Source organism: Anolis sagrei, chromosome 2 (genome assembly GCF_037176765.1).
Source record: "Anolis sagrei isolate rAnoSag1 chromosome 2, rAnoSag1.mat, whole genome shotgun sequence".
NCBI lineage: Eukaryota > Metazoa > Chordata > Lepidosauria > Squamata > Dactyloidae > Anolis > Anolis sagrei.
The window spans coordinates 278,280,448-278,301,443 of NC_090022.1; the positions used below are offsets into that span (position 1 = coordinate 278,280,448).

At 39.3% G+C, this 20,996-nt stretch overlaps 1 protein-coding gene across 4 annotated transcripts in view; it reads left to right on the top strand.

Moving 5' to 3' along the window:
- Positions 1-20,996, top strand: part of LIFR (LIF receptor subunit alpha) — a 115,102-nt gene that overhangs the window by 41,830 nt on the left and 52,276 nt on the right. For all 4 annotated transcript variants that reach the window (XM_067464633.1, XM_060761411.2, XM_067464631.1 and 1 more), the window contains exons 2-4: positions 9,165-9,320; positions 16,211-16,340; positions 17,339-17,496. In XM_067464633.1, the coding sequence (XP_067320734.1) occupies positions 9,236-9,320; positions 16,211-16,340; positions 17,339-17,496 (373 nt within the window). In that variant the 5' untranslated portion in view covers positions 9,165-9,235. The remainder of the gene's footprint in view (positions 1-9,164; positions 9,321-16,210; positions 16,341-17,338; positions 17,497-20,996) is intronic.

Consider the following 20,996-nt stretch of genomic DNA (forward strand, 5'->3'; position numbering starts at 1 on the left):
AAAGCACATGTAGAGAATATTGTGTTGGATGGGTCAGTAATAACTTTCTAGATTCTGTGTACTTTTATGGAGAAAACTGGTTGTATTGCATTTATTCCAGTAATTGGGCCAAAGCATTCACATCAAGCAAAATATTGTGAGTTCCAAACATTTTTTCTAGCAATTTCCCTAAAACCTTCATCAGTCTAGCCCAGACTTTACCAGGGAAACATAATAGTTTGCCCATGGTGAAAAGAAGCTTTCAAGTGAATAGAACTTGTTTACATTGAATGAGATCTGAGCTTTCCCCTCCTCCATGAAGCAATTTTTTGAATTCATCCCCCAAAAAAACAAAGATCCCAGTGTCTTCTTATATAAATATTATTGTGTATTACTCCTTAATTATCTGCTTGTGGGATATGCTGTTATTACAGGCAGATAACAAAGATATGTAAAAAATGTAAACCAGATTTGGTGACATCTGCCTTTGTAAAAAGGGTTTGAGAAAACTAAGACATGAGTGTACAAACTTGTTAAGTGTGTACTTGGATCTGATCATCTAAGGCTTGAAATGCTTTCCTACAAAGCAGTGGAGAGCATTCAAAGATTTTCAACTGATATTTCAATTCCTGTCTTATTGGCATTTAGTCCCTCGGTTCCATTTAGAGTTCTTTACTTGATAAGGAAACCCCCTTACTAAATTGGAGGCATGGTAGGAGTCCTCCCCTCCCCTCATGGATGACACAAAATAAATAAATCCTGGAAAAGAAGTGCTGAAATTACATTTTATTCTTTCCTTTGAGGAGGATCTGAAATCACCACATTTTTTTAAAATCTCCCATCTTGTGAGATGGGTTAGTTCCTGCCTTGGGAAGGAACTAACCCAGCTCACCAGCTGGAAAGTTATCACCCAGTAAGCTTTAAGGTAGCGAAAGGAGTGTTTCACCACAAATATGTTAACAGTACTAACCATTGGATCTTCCTGAAAAGTCTTAAAATATGCATAAAAATGGAAAAAAACATGTCTTGTCAAAATTAGAATCCTGAGTAAGGCAGTTTCCAACCATTAGGGCAACTTTTCCCAACCCTACTCCTTTCAGATTATTTTGGTATCTAACTTCCCTCATTCCTGACTGATGATGATTCTTGTAGTGTGTTGATGAGATAACTGGGTTCTTAGGATGTACCTAAATTGCAGAAGGTTTTATTAGTCTGTTGAGCTAAGTGTTGCTTTAGTGCATGGGGTTCTGTTAGCTTATGCCTTTACAGCAGAGATAGAAAACAGAATGATCTGGTACGGAGGGCATTTGGGCTCCTTAGACACTTTGTGGGTCATATTAGGCTTGAAAGTACAATAGTCTCTTAACAGCCAAAATCAGAAGTGGCCAAAGAGACCAATTTATGAGTGTGTATTGGTTGCATGTGAAGGGTTTCTGGAATGATCTGTATACTTAAACATAAACCCCCATCTCCTTAGGAACAGACAACTTTATTGTATTCATTTATTTATTCAATTGATTTTAATGTATATGTTGTGTTAACAGTTTATGCCTATGTTTTTGATTTATATTGTATGTTTTTGTATTATTTTGCATTTGTGGAAACTGCTCTGAGCCCCCTAGGGGAGATAAGGCGGTATATAAATAAAGTGTTGTTGTTGTTGTTGTTGTTGTCCGAAAATCCCCCTTTGGGGTCAGGCAGCATGTGAAGCCGCAAAAAGGCCTTAGGGGACTAGATTTAGCCTGTGTGCCACATTTTCTCTCCCTGTTTTAGATACAATACACTGCTTCTTGACTCAGTTGTGCGTAGGCTTTCTTCTACTTTTAAGTGTCATTTCTGTGGCTCACATTTCACTGACTGTGGTTAGCATGGTTAGTATGGTTTCCCTATGAACCATCTTGGAGATTAAGATCGCCTGGGGAAACCCTGCTCTTGAATGTTTGCCATATATATGTTGTACTATACACTATCCCAGAATACTTGTAGGGTGTCAAAATACACAAATAATCTATGTCAGGAAAAAATACTCAAGGAGTAGTTTTGCTCCTTGAGTATTTTTTCTGACATAGATTATTTTATGTATATATGTTGTGCTCCATCCTGAGTCCCCTGAGGGGTGAAAAGGGTGGGATATAAATGTATCAAATAAATACATAATAAATTCTTCGCAAGCTCGGTTGGAGGGGATGAGAGACAGGGCCTTCTCAGAGGTGGCCCCTCAGTTGTGGAACTCCCTCCCTAGTGATACCAAGTCAGCCCCCTCCCTTAGAAGAGAGTCAAAACCTGGCTCTGGGAACAGGCATTTGAAAAATAGAACGGTGCAGGAATGTTAGTATGGAATATGTGCAATTTGATTACGGATTGGCCTTTAAGCTATGACTCTCTATATTTTTATTATGCTTATCATGTTTTAATTTTCAACTTATTCTTTAACGGATGTGGTGTGTTTTAAGGTACCATGGAGGCACGATTGTAAGCTGCCTTGAGTCCCATTCGGGGTAGAGAAAGGCGGGATATAAATAAGGTAAATAAATAAATAATAAATAGATGTTTCTGAGTGTTAAACCATGGTTAGTTGAAGAAGTAATGTCAAGATTGTAGGACCTGGCCCAAGCATAAAATCAAGATCAGTTGAAATGCCATTTTTGAATGTTTCCCATATAAAAAGAGAACACTGTGTCAAACACCAATCACTCATTGACTCATCAAGGAGAGAAGTTGTAACCCAGTCCATTTCCATCCCTTACATGCTAGTCTTTCACTTTCAGGGAAGAATGGTTAAGAACTGGGGGAGACTGTTAACTTAGCCTTTGGGGAGTTATATGAATCTGGTGAGGGTCACAGGCAGGATGAAGCTGTCTTATGACTACTAATAATGCTTTGCTTGTAATAAAGCCCATAGTTGTCACAGTATTGCTGAAAAATGGGTGAGATAAACAGGAGTTGAATTACAAGTTCTGTTTGAGATAAAACAGAACTCTCTGAATGCTCATGTTATCGGTGCCAATGTTTTACGTAAGTAAGCCCTTAAAAGAATGCAATGATTTTTGTTTCTGTTTCTTATCAAGCAGGACATTTGTTCAAGCGTGCAATGCGGAGGCTTGATACCTATATTCAACAATTGCCCATTCAAATCTGTGACAGTAACATGCATAAAGGGACTTATTTCTCTCTTGCTGCATCTTATCCGTTACTGAGCTTGTCATAAAATGTATTGCTTGGGTTTATACCTTGTGCTTTAATAGCACTTTGCTACGACAACATTAAATCTGTTATCAAACCACAAATAAGGGAAACAGAGTTACAAAATCATTTGAGTTTAGTTACTAAATACTCCACTTTTGGAATTATTAGGCAACTTTTTGGTTACCCTAGTTATTTGACAATTTAAACAATTCCTAAGTAGATAAAGCATTTACATGTTGTTGTTTTTTTAAAAAAATGGAGGGAAAATATAAGAGGTTCCATCCCATGAACGTATTTGTTCCTGTGCACACGTAGTAGCAGAAACTCAGTGATGTTTTTATCAAGGGATACATCTTGCTTTAATCATACCTATTCTACAGAATATTCACAGCAGTCCTAAAGAATTCTATCTTTCACTTCTGCTCCTTTACCATTACGGATAAGGCCCCTACATTTTGTGTTACTGCGATAGTAAAATACTCTCTTAGAAGTACTCAGGTGACATGTGCGCCTGGTGGGATTATGTATAAACTGGGCTTAAGTAATAGTAAATTTTATTGATTAGCCCTTAGGCCATATCACAATACCAAACCAAACAAAAAGGCTTGATAAAACTTGAACACAATCTGGCCACCAGTATTAAAAAAAACCCTCTAAAACTACAACAGCAAAACAGCAGAGAGGAAACATTCTGGGACATCTAATCACCTCTCAACAAAAGATTGCCCCAGGCACTGCCAGGCCATCAAATGCTAATCAAGGTGGTCAGTTGAAACATTCACACCTAGCTCCAGCAGACAAGAGTCCTTTGTCCTATCCTGGTCATTCCACAGATATATAAACCCCTTTTCCTAGTTCTAACAGACCTCACTACCTCTGAGGATGCTTGCCATAGATGCAGGCGAAACGTCAGGAGAGAATGCCTCTAGAACATGGCCATACAGCCCGAAAACACCTACAACAATCCAGTGATTCCGGCCATGAAAGCCTTCGACAATACATAAAACTTGATTACATTCCATTTTGGGCTTAAGTAGAATTTTGTGATTTGCTTTATTTTATTATTAAATCTGGATTTTATGTTTTTATTGTATTTCATCTTATTCTGTTTTATATGTCTTCTGGTAAATAATAATTTTCTTTTTTAATGCTGGTCTATGACTGTAATATATTATTGATTGATTGAAAATGTATTGCAATTACATACTTTTCTTCATGGAAGAGGAGCTTTAAAGAATTAGTTTTATTATAGCATGACTCCAATTAACATTTTGAAAGACATACAATTTTCAAACTCTATGTTTAAGTTGAGTTTACTGATAGTATACAAAAGGCTATGATTTATTTATTTTTATCGCACTTTTCTCCCATGGATAGCACTCAAAGCAGCGAACAGATTTTATTTATTTATTTATTTATTTACGAAATTTATATGCCGCCCTTCTCACCCCGAAGGGGACTCAGAGCTGCTTACAAGTAAAAAGTAAATACAACATATTATATTATTATCATAGCACAATATTAATATTATATATTACATTGTACTATAACATTATACTGTAATATTATTAGTAATATTACCTTTAATATAAAATATATAATTATAATATATTATTATTAGTAGTATATTGTATTACATTATAATATCAATATTATATGTATATACAATATATTATATTATAATGATATATTATTATGGATGGATTAATAAGATTAATCCAAAAATAAAAAATAAGATTAATAAGAAAAATTACATAATGCAGGAACACATTGTCATCCCTCAACCCATGCAAATCACATTAACAGATTACATAAACCATATAAAATAAGCATAATAAATAATGTCATTGTTATCATTAAAAATCCCTGGGCCTTAGGCCACTGAGGTTGTCCTTAAAACATTGTACTAAAAACTGCGAAGCTCCAAATCTTTGGCCAAGTGTGCCTTGCCAGAGCAAGATAGCCTGCTTATTATGGGTTGTCGGGGAAGACCTGCTTCCATAGAAAGGTTTTAACCTGGGAGCAAAAGGCCAGTAATGAGCAGGCAAATGCACCTCTTTGGAGAGGGAGTTCCAGAGCCTTGGGGGCCCCACCAAAAAGGCCCACAAGCGTACTTGTAACTGGTGGGACCGAGAGAAGGGCCTCTCCTGATGATCTCGTATGAGCAGATAGGAGGACATGTGGTTCCTCAAGTAGGCTAGGCCAGAACTGTTTAGGGCTTTATAGGCTAAAGCTAGCACCTTGAATTGTGCCCAGAAACAAACTGGAAGCCAGGCTATTCTTTGAAGAAATCTGAAAAACCTCACATTCAAGTTAACTAGACTTTTTTTGCAATTATTATTGGTAAATTTTCCATTTTTGCTTGGTTGGGATAAGATAAAGTTAGATCAACATCTAATCCCTTGCTCTGTCTTCAACTCTCATTAAGGCAGATGTGACATTTTAGTCCTCTAGAGAGCCATTCTGTTGCAGAATTCACACCAGACTAGAGATACAAGGCAGGCAGAATTCATGCTGATCTATCGTCACCTGGATATAGGTACAAATATCCCTGGGATTCTGTTACTGTATACAGTGCTTCTTTTACAAACAAAAACAGCTTGGACAAAAGTTTTCTCAACAAATCTGTTTCATTTGTTAGTTTGATTTATTTAACTGTATTTGAAGATGACTGACAACTATGTAAAACAAACATTCCAGCACAAATGCAGATACATTTTCTAGCTCTGGATATCATGGAATGAATTTCATCGGGGTAAGAAAATATCCCAGATTATTATAGAGAGATAGATACAGATGCCTGTTAAAGTAAAATGAGGCACTTTATGGGAATTCCTTTAATAATGGACTTTATATAGTTCATGCCAATTGCATGGTTGCGTGACTGATAGGAAGACCAGCCCACTCATTAGGTAAAGGAGTCTACTGAGTTGAGGTGCATAAGGAGCAGCTCCACATACATTCCTTTTTGTTTTCTATTAAAGAGTAGAGTTTTATATGCATCTGACACACCTCATAAATTCTTGCCTTAAACACAATATACAGGGTGCCATCTCATTGGCAGTGCTTGTATTAAAGTATTCATCTGCCAGAGCAGTCAGCATGGCTATCAGCAACAGGAAAGCAGGAAATAAATGAATGAATGAATGAATAAATAAATAAATAAATAAGGTTATGGCCCAAAAGCTCCACCGGGGAGAACTGAAAAAGACCTTTGAAGAGTTGTTGCTGATTGGAGAGGAGAAATGTGAGTTAGATATGCCATTGCTCTGATGGTGCATGGCAACTTCATATACACGATAATTGTTTAAAGTGGTTATAGTGTAATCAGTTTAGGGCTAAGAAAAAAAGTATTCATATGGTTTAGTGCAGGCATGGCCAAACTTTCTAACTTAGGTGGCCGCATGGCGGGCCAGAGTGGGATGGGCAGGTTGGGAGGGAAGAGATTCTTCCCAAGTCCCCTCCCTGCCCTTTCCTCCCTTTTCTCTTTCGGAGGCAGAAAATGACGGGAAACATTCGGATCCCCAAAGGGTTAGCCTTGGTCAGGATGAGATGGTGGATAGGAAAAATGTGCATTGCCTACTCCTGATATATAATCCTAAAATCCTATCACTGGAAGAGACCCCTAAGGGTCATCCGGTCCAACTCCCTGTCATGCAAGGAGGCACAATCAAAGCACTCCTGATAGAAAGCCTCTGTGGGAAAGCCTCCCGAGAAGAAAACTCCACCTCACTCTCAGGCAGCTTATGCCACTCTCCAGGAAGTACTTCCTCATCTTTTCAGTCAAATCTCTTTTCCTGCCATTTGAACTCATTGCTCCCTTGTGCCCTGGTCTCTAGAGCAGCAGAAAGTCAGTTTTCCCTCTCCTTTTAATTCTTGAAATATACTTCTCATGTTCCTCCTCTACTGCCTCTTCTCCCAGCAAAACATCCCCCAGGAGGAAAAGAGGAAGGAAAAAGAGAAGGCAGGAAAGGAGTAGGAGGAGGATGGATGGATGGATGGATGGATGGATGGAAGGAAGGGAAGGGAAGGGAATGGAGGAAGAGAGGGAGGAAAGAGAGAACAAAAGTGGGGAGGGAGGGGAAAGAGCGGGAAGGAGGGAGGGAGGAGGGAGGGAAGAAAGGATGAAATGGTGGGAGGGAGGGAGAAAGAAGGAGGTAAGGAAGGAAGGAAAGAGTGAAAGAAAGGATAGGATGGTGTGAGAGAGAAGGATTTGAGAAAAAAGCCCAAGGGGCTGCTTCCGGCCCCCAAGCCTGGGTTTCCCCATACCTGATTTAATGCAAGTAACACAGAGACTCTTCTCTCCATCTAAAAATTGCAGTAATTGTTAGGTGAGCTATAGGGATGCTGTGAGGACAGATAAGACCTGGTTGAACATACATGGAAAATCAGTGTTGAACCTTGAGATCTTTTTATCAATACATACATTGATCTTTGCATTCTTGTGCCTGTCTGTCTTCTTTGCATGAAATAAAAATACTAATTCTTCTTGTCTGTGAGAAAATCCTTCCTATATTCAGAATGCAGGATGTTTTCTTAGGAGAAGGAATGGAGAAAAGGCTAAGGAAAACATTCTACTTTTGGAAAATTTTCAGTGGGTCATTTAATCAGAAGAAGACAGCCAAATGGGAGTAAATTGCTGACCAGCTGGCAAATAACAGAATCTTATAAAGTTATAACTATTTAAAATATAGTGTGTTTCTTTCCCCTTATGATGCCTTTTGAAAGCCAAAGCTTGACTCAACTATTTTCAAAGGAACAATTAGGTCAAGAAGAGTCAACCACAATGCACTTGCTTTGCTGGCAGTGATTTAAAAGAAAATACAAACTCTGCCCATAGAAACAGAATATAATACACTTTAGGACTGTCTTGCAAAAGTTGGTCAAAACAGAAATGATGTGTGAAATCTTTCACTAGAACTCCTGGTGGGTTTTTATTTCAAAGAAAGCTACTAAGAGGGAAGGAGAGAAAGTTGGGCTGGGGTCTTGGTACTGAGCTGGGGGAGAGTGTGTTTTAAATTTATTTTGACACATTTATTTTTGTGGTTGAAATCAACTGCTCCCTACCCACAAAGTAATAATGTACATCTCTTTCTTTCTGTCCTGTAGGGCTAGTTGTAAATTCTGGATGGTAATTGCAAAGATAGTTTATGTCAATGTTTCTCAACCCAGGGGTCAGGACCCCTGGGGAGGTCATGAGGGAGGTTTCAGAGGGGTCGCCAAAGACCATCAGAAAGGGGCTCTTTGATTGTAGGTGAACTATAAATCCCAGCAACTGTTTTCCCCAAACTCCACCCGTGTTCACATTTGGGCATATTGAGTATTCATGTCAAGTTTGGTCCAGATCTATCATTGTTTGGGTTCACGGTGTTCTCTGGATGTAGGCGAACTAACACTCCAAAACTCAAGGTCAATGCCCACCAAACCCTTCCAGTATTTTCTGTTGGTCATGGGAATTCTTTGTGCCAATTCCATCATTGGTGGAGTTCAGATGCTCTTTTATTGTAGGTTAACTATAAATCCCAGCAACTACAACTCCCAAATGACAAAATCAATCCTGCTCCCAACCCCACCAGTATTCAAATTTGGGCATATCAGGTATTTGTACCAAATTTTGTCCAGTGAATGAAAATATATTCTGCATATCAGATATTTGCATTAGAAGTTCATAACAGTACCAAAATTACAGTTATGAAGTAGTAACAAAAATGATGTTATGGTTGGGGGTCACCACAACATGAGGAACTGTATTAAGGGGCTACAGCATTAGGAAGGTTGAGAACCACTGGTCTATGTTAAACACATCCTTTCCCAGAGCTCTTGTTGTGTAAGGCTTCTGAGATTCATCCCTGAAACAGACTTTCTTTGAAGCTACAGCAATTTGTAAACATCTTTCGCAGTTTGAAGTCTACGAACCTGCAAAAATTTACAACTTTCAATAATATAATCTCGAAGTATTTCAGAACTTTATGTCTTCTTTTATTTCTTTTTATTGCCAGAACCTACTTGTGTGAGCGATGATATCTTTCCTTTCTGAGCTGAACAGTTATGCAGACTGAACTGTAGAAGAATGTGGATTTATCAAATTCGATGCTGCCTGTTGGCAGTAACACATCTGTACATCCTCAGCCATTTGGTTTACAGTCAAGAATCAGGTTGGTGCATTTTGATCAATCTTGCTGTTAAGCTTTCCTTGAATGACTTGTAAGGCTTTGTACTGTCTTTCTCCACTGTCGCACATGCCTTATTTTAGATTCAGCTTCCATAAAATGGCCAAAGGGTGCACTACAAAGAAAATCTAGAAGACACCACTTTGGAGGAAAATTTCATGTTGTAATGTGTGATTTGATCTTGAACATTAGAGTGTGGAACTTTAAGGATTTCTTTTAAAAAATGTTAGCCTATCTTATATAAAGATGGAGAAAAGATAGACTTGTGGGATATTTAAGACTATAGTGGGCCCTCTGTATTCACTGATGTTAGACATGCAGAACCCTCACAAAAGTGGGAAATGTGAATAAAACAACCACTTGTCTTTTATATCAGAGAGAATGCTTCTCAAGCAGTCTGTAGGTTATCCAGCACAACTTTATGTTCAGCTTCTACTGGGAAGTGACCATAGCATTATGCTGGAAGACTTACAAATGCCCAGAAAAGTGTTCTCTCTGGAAATCTCTAGTTCCTCCAGCAAAACTGATAGTTGAACACAAACATCCTAAAGATTCATAGAGAGAATGACTTACTTAATTTTGTGTCTACCGTAATCCAATAAACTGACATCATCCCTGCAAATGTAGAGAGCCAGTTGTAGCTGATTTATTACACTTCCTGAACAATTAGAAAGCATAGGTTGAAATGTAATAAAACATGTATTAATGTGTTCTCTATTATAGTTGCATGTATTCTGCAGTCACAGCATAATAGTGGTTATTAGAGTTCTGAGGAAATCTTGGCTTTAAATCCACCTACCTTTCTTAATATTGTGATATACAGTAGATTGAAGAAGGGAGGATATCAGGAGCTGGTCACTATCAAGGCACAGAGAGAGTAGGAAACTGAAATAAAGAGGGCCAAAATGAGAGCTGCGGAAACATCCTTCAGGTTTCATCGTCATTTGAATTCTTGGAGGAGAAGGAAATCAGACCAACTTGATGAAAGCATCATGTCTCCCTGTTGAAAGCTTGGTCAGCTTTGCTCACCACACACATCAAAGTCTTGCTAAGGAGGCTGTATAATTACCAGTGACTCATTGTGGTGCCCTGGATTAGGTTTAAGACCTACTGATGTGGTTGACTATAAATGAGAGTGAGCACTTTTTACTTTCTCCTGGTTGCTTTGTTTTGAGTCCTCAGGAGTTTCTTGAAAGCTATGATAAAGCCGCAGTTTTGAGGAAAGTCCTATTTCTGATCCAACTAAAACAGGAGCGGAGAGCTGCAGGTTTGGTGACAATGTTTCTGTAAGTTCACACAGATGATCAAAAATGGAATACCCCCTCCCAACCCCCTCCCGAAATGGTCAGAGCATAGAACACCTGGTATTTTTAGGAGTTAAATAGTGCTGACTATTTAAAAGATGATATATTGTGTTGTCGGAGGCTTTCCTGGTCGGAATCACTGGGTTGTTGGAGGTTTTTCGTGCTGTATGGCCATGTTCTAGAAGTAGTCTCTCCTGACATTTTGCCTGCATCTGTGGCAAGCATCCTCAGAGGTAGTGAGGTCTGACCTCACTACCTCTGACGATGCATGCCATAGATGCAGGCGAAATGACAGAAGAGGAAACCTAAAACAACCCAGATGAATGACTGCTCTGAACACTTCCAGGAGAGGCAATTTGCTCCTCTTTTGGAGCCAGCAAAAGTGATCTGGGAAGCTTGGAGGGCTCAAGGCTCATAGAAAGAGTATTCATAGACTACATATGATCCCAAGGCTGCAACTGGCCCATCTCTTACATTTGACTAGCCTTTGAAATGTGTAAGAAGCAAGGTCCCCTGTAACATAGGTTTTATTTGGACATAAATCTAACCTTGTGGAAATCTTTAGCTTTAGGTGCTCCCCTCTCAGCACAACACCAAGGAATTTGAAAGCTTTTGTTTCTGTTTCATATAATCTTTAGCTTTGTGTTTCTATTGCTGATATTAATGTTGTCTAGTGGGAAACAATCTACATCAAACTATACTTAGTTTCAGAAGTTGTCTACACAAAGCAGTGGGGCGGGGAGGAGGGGGTAGTCAAGGGAACTATATTACAAGATGTAACATTTACAAGTAAATAGGTTTGCTTTCTTTTGTTATTCTCGTATTTATTCATTTTGTAGCTACAAACATAAAAACGGGAGGAAAAATACCTTTGAACTATCACAGGGCACGGCTGTTTACAGTTTATCCTTTAGATTTTGATTTCCACCATATCTCTGTTGCCTTTTTACTCAATTCAACTAAAATTTGGCTCTTTTAATTTATAGTTTGACCTCTATCTGTATTAAAAAGAATGAGGCATTTTATGATGCACTGGATGCCAAGACATATTCATTCATCTTGTTCTCTGGATTGAGAATTTTAGCTTGTGTGCTAAGTAGGAACACTACTGAATAGAAAAACAGCTGTCCTCAAGAGAACAAGAGAGGCGTAGCTAGGCAGCTACAGTATATAAAAATATGATTTCCATTTCTGTCTTTGTAAATAAAGAGGGAGAGCCCCATTTCAGCAGAGATAACTCTAGAACAGGGAGCATGGGAAATCATGTTATTAGATTGCAATTCCTATCAGCCCTAGCCATCATCGCAAATTGCAAAGTATAGTGGAGCTTGAAGTCCAGTGATATTTGAAGATGTTCCTCATCTCTGTTCTTGAGAAACTAACCAAAAAGTGTAGAGTTTTGTCCAAAATCCTATGTAATGTGGTGACAAACTATTTCTACATAAATCTGTTGCAACCGTCTATACTAGTGGTTCCCACACTGTGGGCCAGTGGGCTGTGAGACCTAAAATAAGGTCTGCTGCTCTAGATGATTAAATATGTTTTTTGTGGGTGAGTAGATGGCGACTACTGGATGGCATATGTTCTGTATCAGAAACTAGAACTGGTGTTGTCTTATTCAATACAATTTTCTGAATCAGCACCCCAAATAAACAAACCAAATCTAAAGTTGAGCAAAAATGAATTTGTTACCCTTTTGGTACTAATGTTGGAGAGTGGTCCCTGGACAAAGTGGTCCTTAGTAAAAAAAAAAAAAAAAAAAAAAAAAAAGGTTGGTAACCACTGCTCTATACAGATTTTACAGTGCTGATAATGTTTGGCATGTTAAAAATTGTTATTTTAAAAAGAAGCACAATGAAGCCATAGAATATGAAGGTGGGGGTGAGGGGGACTCCTCCCACCTTCTTTAAGAGAATCAGATTGAGCTCATCACTTTGGGATATGCTGGCTGTAGTTGATGGAAGCTGGAGTCCTATGACAACCACAAGGCTATAGTGCTTTCAAAACTTCTTTGGAGCAGGCATAGTGTCATCTACCACAACGGCTACAATCTTGGTTAGGATTTGGCATTTAAAAACATAGCAACACATTGTTTTGCAGTATTATAATTGACTTCTAGTCTAGTTTGCCAGGGGAAAAGGTCCCAAGTGGCTAATATTCTCTTGATTTGTTAAAACTGAGGCTATCACTTGATTAAAAAATACTCAAAGAAGCCCAATTTTAGTCGGTTCATCAACTTGCACATGGGCAAAACCAAGGCTATTAATGGAAAAACAACAATGTGCAGGCCATTTAACAAGCAATTATCTTTAAAATAAAATAAAAATGGGCTGTTATTGTGTCTGCCGAGTACTGGTTTGGAAAGTCAATATGTATTTTGTGCAAACATACATATTGTTGCCTTTAAAGTCACTTTATAGATCAGACCGAACACACAGAGCTTTTTTTCAGTATAGTCAAACCATTTGTTATTTTTACCCTTTTTTCCTAAAGTGCCTACACAAAATACACTTTACTGTTTGGTCTAGGAACCCCCAGTGGTGCAGTGGGTTAAACCCTTGTGCCAGCAGGACTGAAGACCGACAGGTCAGAAGTTCGAATCTGGGGACAGCTTGAATGAGCTCCCTCGGTCAGCTCCAGCTCTCCATGCAGGGACATGAGAGAAGTGTCCCACAAGGATGGTAAAACATCAAAACATTCAGGCATCCCCTGGGCAACGTCCTTGCCGACAACCAATTATCTCACGCCAGAAGCGACTTACAGTTTCTCAAATTGCTCCTGACACCAAAAAAAAAAAACCCAAAACAAAACAAAAAACTGTATGGCCTTCAAGAAAGCTAGCATGGAAAAGACTTTTTGGACTAGGATTCCCTGAATTTTCCAACTAGAAGCCATGTTGGCTCGAGAATTCTGGGGGTTGTAGTCCAAAGAAGTACATTCTGGTTTTCAGTGACCCATTATTTCTTAATTAAGGACTAACCGCGTGCCTTTTGTCTGTCCTTTCCTTTCCTTTCTGCTGCTTGGGACTATATAATAATTTTCTCACAAAGTCTGATAGCATCATGTTAGCTACTGTATGGGTGGGTGGAATGAAGGAGGATTTTCTGGCTACAGCAATACATAATAAATCTGTTTCTCTTTAGAGAAATCTGGCATGTTTTCCCAGAGCATCAAAATGGAAAGAGCTTCCTGGCAAACCTGTTTATTTTTAGGCATTACTATCTATGAGATGCATCCCACTCCTCCTTTTTCCTACTGTCTTCCTGCTGCCAACAGTGTTCTGAAATCATGCTACTGCATTGTCCTTTTTAGCAATGCCACAACTCAGACCAGAGATTCTGGTCTGGGACCGTGGACAGTGGTTCCTCATTAGAAACCTTCACTGATATAAATCAGCAGAGTTCAGTTCAATTATATATACTCATGTATAAGCTGACCTTGTGTGTTAGTCAAGGGCAGATTTGGGGGTCAAAATTATGGTTTTTTATATAATCCATGGATAAATTGAGGGGCATTTCGTAGAGAGAGGAAAGTACCAATGTCTCCTCCTGGTCTTGGTCACCTCTGCAATTTTTCCACCCAGGCATTCAGAAAGGCCAAACGCTGCACTAAAGCAGAGAGATTAGAGGGGGCTCAGTGTTTCCTTTATTTTCTCCTGGGGTAGACTAAGCTGTTGCCTTTCACACTACTCTGTCATAAAGCCGGGACTCCATTTCCAAACAGGAGTGTAGCAAATGGCCCAAGTGCAACCCACAGAATCCAACTGAGTGGCAACAACAGCAGGGAAATATGCAGGGAAGCCATTCCAAGTTCCAAAGCCAATTCCAACAGAGTCAAAGGTTATTCAAAAAATCTGAATGCCAGTCCAAGGGATAGACCAGCAGCCCAAGGTCACAGCTCCAAACACTGGTTGCTGCTAGCCACAAGCTGCCATTCTGTGGGAGAAGATGCAGATCAAGAATAGGGCCACATTTGTTTGTCATGACAACTGACCTACGGCCCTTCCACATCATATAACCCAGAATATCAAGGCAGAAAATCCCACAATATCTGCTTGGAACTGGGTTATCTGAGTCCACACTGTCGTCTGTTCCAGCTCAAAACAGATAATGTGGGGTTTTATTCATCCAGCCAGAGATAATAAATACATAGATATGATTCACACACAGAGAGATATAGATTTGAAAGGGACCCCTAAAGAAAGACAATGATATGTTGTCTGTTCCAGAATAGGCAAACCAGACAGTCTCCACATCAACACTGACAAAGACACAGCAAGAAATACTGTTTTCCCACAAGCAGAAAGAAATTACATATATTAGAAACCAACACTTTCTCATTACTTTATTTTCCAGGTCAACAGACTGGGCCACAGCAACGTGTGGCAGGGTCAGCTAGTAGCTTCATATGAAGAGTGAGAGCAGAAAACTGCCCAATTAATCAGGGGTCACAAAATTCAACACTAGTTTAAAATGATGAGTTTTTGGATCGTTTGACACACAGTACTCAGAGGAGAGTTTTCATAAAGCAGATTGATAGTACTCTTCCTGTATTTTTACACTTTTTGTTGTGGTTTTTAGTTCAGTGGTTTGTGCTTTATGCTATAGGATGTTTTTATTACATACAGCGTTCGCTGATTGTCACAACTAGAATAAATCTCAGTGTTTGTTCTTACATAATGATACAGTGCAGGTTTTTCACTTAAATAATGTCCTTTTGTATAATTTTGTGATGTTTCCCTGTCACAGTTCTTGGATATTCTTGTCTTACAAAGGGAGAGGAAATGAACCTCTGGAATGTGTCTAGAGGAGGGCAACTAAAATGATCAAGGGTCTGGAGAACAAGCCCTATGAGGAGCGGCTTAAAGAGCTGGGCATGTTTAGCCTGAAGAAGAGAAGGCTGAGAGGAGACATGATAGCCATGTATAAATATGTGAGAGGAAGTCATAGAGAGGAGGGAGCAAGCTTGTTTTCTGCTTCCCTGGAGACTAGGATGCAGAATAATGGCTTCAAACTACAAGAAAGGAGATTCCATCTGAACATTAGAAAGAACTTCCTGACTGTGAGAACCGTTCAGCAGTGGAACTCTCTGCCCCGGAGGGTGGAAGCTTTTAAACAGAGGCTGGATGGCCATCTGTCAGGGGTGCTTTGAATGCAATATTCCTGCTTCTGGGCAGGGGGTTGGATTGGATGACCCATGAGGTCTCTTCCAACTATTCTGTGATTCTATGAACCAGTAGCCAGTGAAGATTATTTAACAAGGGAATATATTTCCATTATAACTGGTCCTAATCAGTATTCTGGCTACAGCGTTTTGGTCTTGTCCAAGCTTACTAACATCACTTCCACTATTTCTTTTAGTTGGGCTATTTTTGATCAGCATAATGATTAGGTGTTGACTTCTTATTTTAAATTAGCTTTCTTAATACAATTGATTGTTGAATTTCTTTTTTTTACGTTTTGTCTTATCCTTTGTTTTAATTGTATTTTGTTTTCATTTATGTTGTGATCCACTTGGGTTCTCAATAATTTAAGAAAGGTCAGATATTAAACATTGACACTGTGATTTCAGATTCATCGCATACGCCTCTGAATTTGACATGCGTAACACACAGGCTTGCTAACGCTGTCTGTACCTGGACTACAGAATCGCCAGATGACTTCGGATACAGTTATGAATTCTGCTATACTACTAGCAGCAGGTAACAGCATATAATTTTAGGAAATTATTTTATATAAACTGTGTCACTGCTGATATGGATTTATACTTCAGTGAGCTCAAGTGGACTGTCAATTTTCAGAGAGGTTATTATTGGAATCTCTTATATGAAGTCACTAGGTAATCACTGACATGGCTGTTGGCATTTCCCATATCCAAAACATCGGGATTATAGTAGTAATCACTTTCTATACAAGATTCCTGTTAGGATTGTAATTAGATAATGCATACAAAGCACCGTTGAACACTTTAAAGCAATTTTGGGAAAAAGTTATTAGTATAGTTATAGATAACCAGATACATGTACTTAATTGCTTTTTTCAGTAATGAAGGTCACATCACAGTTGGAAATTTGTAACTTCTAAGGTGCATCACAGCTGGAACTTAATGAGGTGTAACGCTACTAACATACTTATATATTTTAGTTACTTTTATGGTAATAGGGATGATATTTCACTAAATAATAGATGATGTAGTCCTCATCACTTGGCTCAAGCACTGCTTGTGGTGTACCTTGGCTCTCTTGCATGGACTGAGGTAATAATAAGGCATTTTACCTGCTGTAACCATGATGTCTCATTATGGCCACTTTATATTGCCTCCAAGATCAAAGACACTATGGCTCTTGGTACCAGATCCTGGATAATACATTTGGGAAGGGAATCTTGTACTTGTGGACTTCTCATAGGCCTTTGATTGGCTGCTGTGCAAACAGATTGATAGACTAAATAGGCCTTTGGTTTGATCCAGCAGGCCTCCCCTTAGCTCAGTGGTTCTCAACCTGTGGTTCCCCAGGTGTTTTGGCCTACAACTCCCAGAAATCCCAACCAGGTTACCAGCTATTAGGATTTCTGAAGGTTGAAGTCCAAAACATCTGGGGCCCCACAGGTTGAGAACCACTGCTTAGCTCATCTTATAGCTTTAGCTCATGGCTCATCTGGAATGTGACTAATTTCATCTTCTATCATGTATCTTTTTCAGCATCAGAAACTGTTCAGTAACATTAGAGAAGAAAATCCCTGCGTTTCCAGTGATCACATTTGGCTTTGTTGACATAGAGATATCTACCTTTAATTCATCTGATGACATGAAAACTCCAATAGCTACAAATAAATTTCGGATTACTGAAGAGGATTTTGGTAAGAATATATTGTCTTGCAGATACTGCCCTTTCCTCTGTATTTTTAGCATACCATTATGTGAAGAAGTCTAGTCAGATTAGTATGTCCTCCACCACCTCCCCTAAGTATAAGAATTCTTAATACCTATTTAAAATTAAGTCATTTTGCAGGATTTCCGATTTTTCTTATATTCCCCATATTCATTCTTTATATTTCTCACATTCATTAGGCTACTTCCTCTGAGTTAAGAACTTTAAGCAAATCTTGTATTTCTTCTTTCTGTGTAATGAACTCCATTTTCCTTTCCAGTAGTATTCTGTTTCTGATTTTGTAGTTCATTCTGTACATTGCATTTACAGGAAAAATATTAGAATGATGTATTTTATGATGATGATGATAATAATAATAATAATAATAGCTTTTTTTATATCCCGCTTTTCTCCCTAAACGGGACCTAAAGCAGCTTACAACATTACATAAAAGACCATACAAAACAATAAGGTAAAGGTTTTCCCCTGACATTAAGTCCCGTCATGTCCAACTCTGGGGGTTGGTGCTCATCTCCATTTCTAAGCCGAAGAGCTGGGGTTGTCCATAGAGACCTCCAAGGTCATGTGGACGGCATGAGTGCATGGAGCACTGTTACCTTCCTGCCAGAGTAGTACCTATTGATCTACTCACATTTGCGTGTTTTCAAACTGCTAGGTTGGCAGAAGCTGGGGCTAACAGCGGAGCTCACGCTACTCCCTGCATTCAAACTGGCAACCTTTCGGTCAGCAAATTCAGCAGCTCAGTGGTTTAACCCACTGTACCAGCAGGGGCTCCTGTACAAAACAATACGCATATGTGAAACAATAATCTATAAAAACAAATTTACAATAAGAAATAAATAAACATATTTAAAAACATTTGTCTAATACAATTATTGCAGGAAACTCAAGACAGATGGCAAACATTAGCACGACTCAATAAAAGTTAGCTTTCCTGTCATTACAGCTAAGTGTCTTCATCAAAAGCTTGTGCGAACAGGAAGGTCTTTAGCTGCTTTTTAAAAGAAGGGGCCGTTTTAACCTCTTTGGGGAGGGAGTTCCAAAGAATTGGAGTGGCCACCGAGAAGGCCCTCTCATTGCCGCCAACCACATTTGCCTCGCTAGAAGATCTTAACGTTCTAGCAGGTTGGCATGAAGAGAAGTAATTTGCTATGGCATCTACATTTTACTTTGTGTGATTTCAGCACATGGAACAAAACAGTATATGTGTGTGAGAGAGAAAAAATGAGAGCGAGAGAGACCATAATAATTGAAGTTGCAGGAATGAAAGGGCCATCTCTTTGACTTGAGTACACAAAACTTTAGAGCTGAAATAAGGAAGCAAATTTCAAACTTGAAATTCATCCAGCCTGTAATATTCCAGAAGAGCACCTTAACTTCCATAATAATTTGGCCTCTATTTATATGTTTGGAGGCAGTCCAGTTTTTTAATGCAAAGCTCTTGCTTGTGAGGTTTGAAACAACAATAGCATTCTACAATACAGGCTTTCTTCTCGGCTTTGTCATTAGAGATTGGCTTGTATACTGTTACAAGCTTTGAGTTTAGATTAGTTCTGTGTGGAAATAGATTGTGTGTTTCTCAAGCAGACATTAAAGCTTTTGAGCTCAGTCTAGCCAAAGTTAAACGCTAATACATCTCAGACTTTTCACATGTCTTTCGCTCTAGTCTAAAGAAATCAGAGAAATGTGATAGTGTTTTGCTATTGCTTCTTTTCCTTCTTTCTCTTCTGTTTTAAGGAAACAGTGATGCTACAAAAGCATAATGTGACCATATGTTTGTCTGGGACCTGTGCCCTGGAGTATTCTAGAATTATTTATCTTGTCAGAAGCAAATTGAAAATACAGTTATAATGTATAAGAAATCAGAAAGTTAAAAACTTGACATTATCCTAAGTTTCCTTTGAACAGAAGCTGGCCACTTCAAGTACCTCTGATGTAGCTGTTAGAAGGTCTTCCATTGTGCAAGTGACAGGGCTTAGACTGCATGGTAGTAGTAAATGGTCTGTGTTTTGCTCTTCTCCACACTAGCATGTTGTGGACTCCACTTTGTAGCCCCATTTCTTAAGATTGGCTCTGCATCTCATGGTGCCAGAGCATAGTCTGTTCAGCACCTTCCAAGTTGCCCAGTCTTCTTTGTTCCCAGGAGGGAGTTTCTCATCCAGTATCAGCCACTGATTGAGGTACTTGGTTTTTATGTGCCACTTTTGGACTCTCATTTTTGGAGGTGTTCCTGTGAGTATCTCTGTAGAGCTTAGGAAGCTGTTTCTTGATTTAAGTCATTGGCATGCTGGCTGATATCTGAACAGAGAATGGGTTGGGGATGTCAGTGCCTTGGTCCTTTCATTGCTGGCTGCTACTTCCCGGCAGATATGAGGTGGTGCAATAATGGCTAAACAGTATCATTTCTCCAGCGGTGTTGGGCGTAGGCATCCTGTGATAATGTGACATGCCTCACTAAAAGCCACATCCACTGTTTTAATGTGGTGAGATGTATTCCATACTGGGCATGCATACTCAATAGCAGTGTGGCAAAGCGCAAGGGCAGATGTCTCCACTGTATCTGGTTGTGATCCCCAGGTTGTGCCAGTCAGCTTTCATGTCATACTGTTTATAGCACCCACTTCTTCCTTGCGAGAAGCCTCCCTGCAGGATAGTAACACATCTAGGAGTCCTCTGGGACTGGGCAATGTCTTTGTAGATGGATGATTCTCTCACACCAGAAGCAACTTGTAGTATCCAACCAAACAAACAAATGGATTCTAGAATGAAATCATTGCATACTTTCCTACCCACTTTCCCCCACATATTTTCCTCTCTCTCCCTCATTTCCTTTGCCTTTTTGACTTGTTTCTTCCTCCTTTCTTCCTCCTTTCTCTCTCTTACTTTCACTTTTTCTCAACAGTGTTAGGAGAGATGAGGAATGTTGGTTTTTCTTTCCCTGCACCCAGACCCAAAGTAACTGGGGAAATCAAAGTGCTAGGTTTGGCTGCAACTGCTGTTAAGGGGAGTGGGGGTCCTGGTACTAAGGTAGAAGTGTGGGGAGAAAGAGTAAAGTGAAATTGAGAGCTGGGGATGCATGAGGAAGGAGCATGGGAGCAAAGGGGCACAACTGGGAGGTGAACACACACCCAGATGGAGCTGGAGTATTCCAACCTGGGAAAGGATGGAGAGGGAAGACAGATCAGAAGGGTCTTATGGGGTATTATGAAGGAAAAGGAGAACATGATGATACAAAGGGAAATAGAGAAGTCGAATGTGTGTGTGTGTGGGGGGGGGGGAACGAACATGCTGATAGGTTATCAACCCTGGCGGCATCATGAATAAAATGGCAATTTTATTGTGGCTGAAATCCTCCAGCATTAGGAATGTAATCATCCCTCCACATTCCCTGGAGTTAAGGGTACAAACCCCACGCAAACACATTTTAAATGACAGAACACTTTTCTATGAATCTCTTAATTCTAGTAT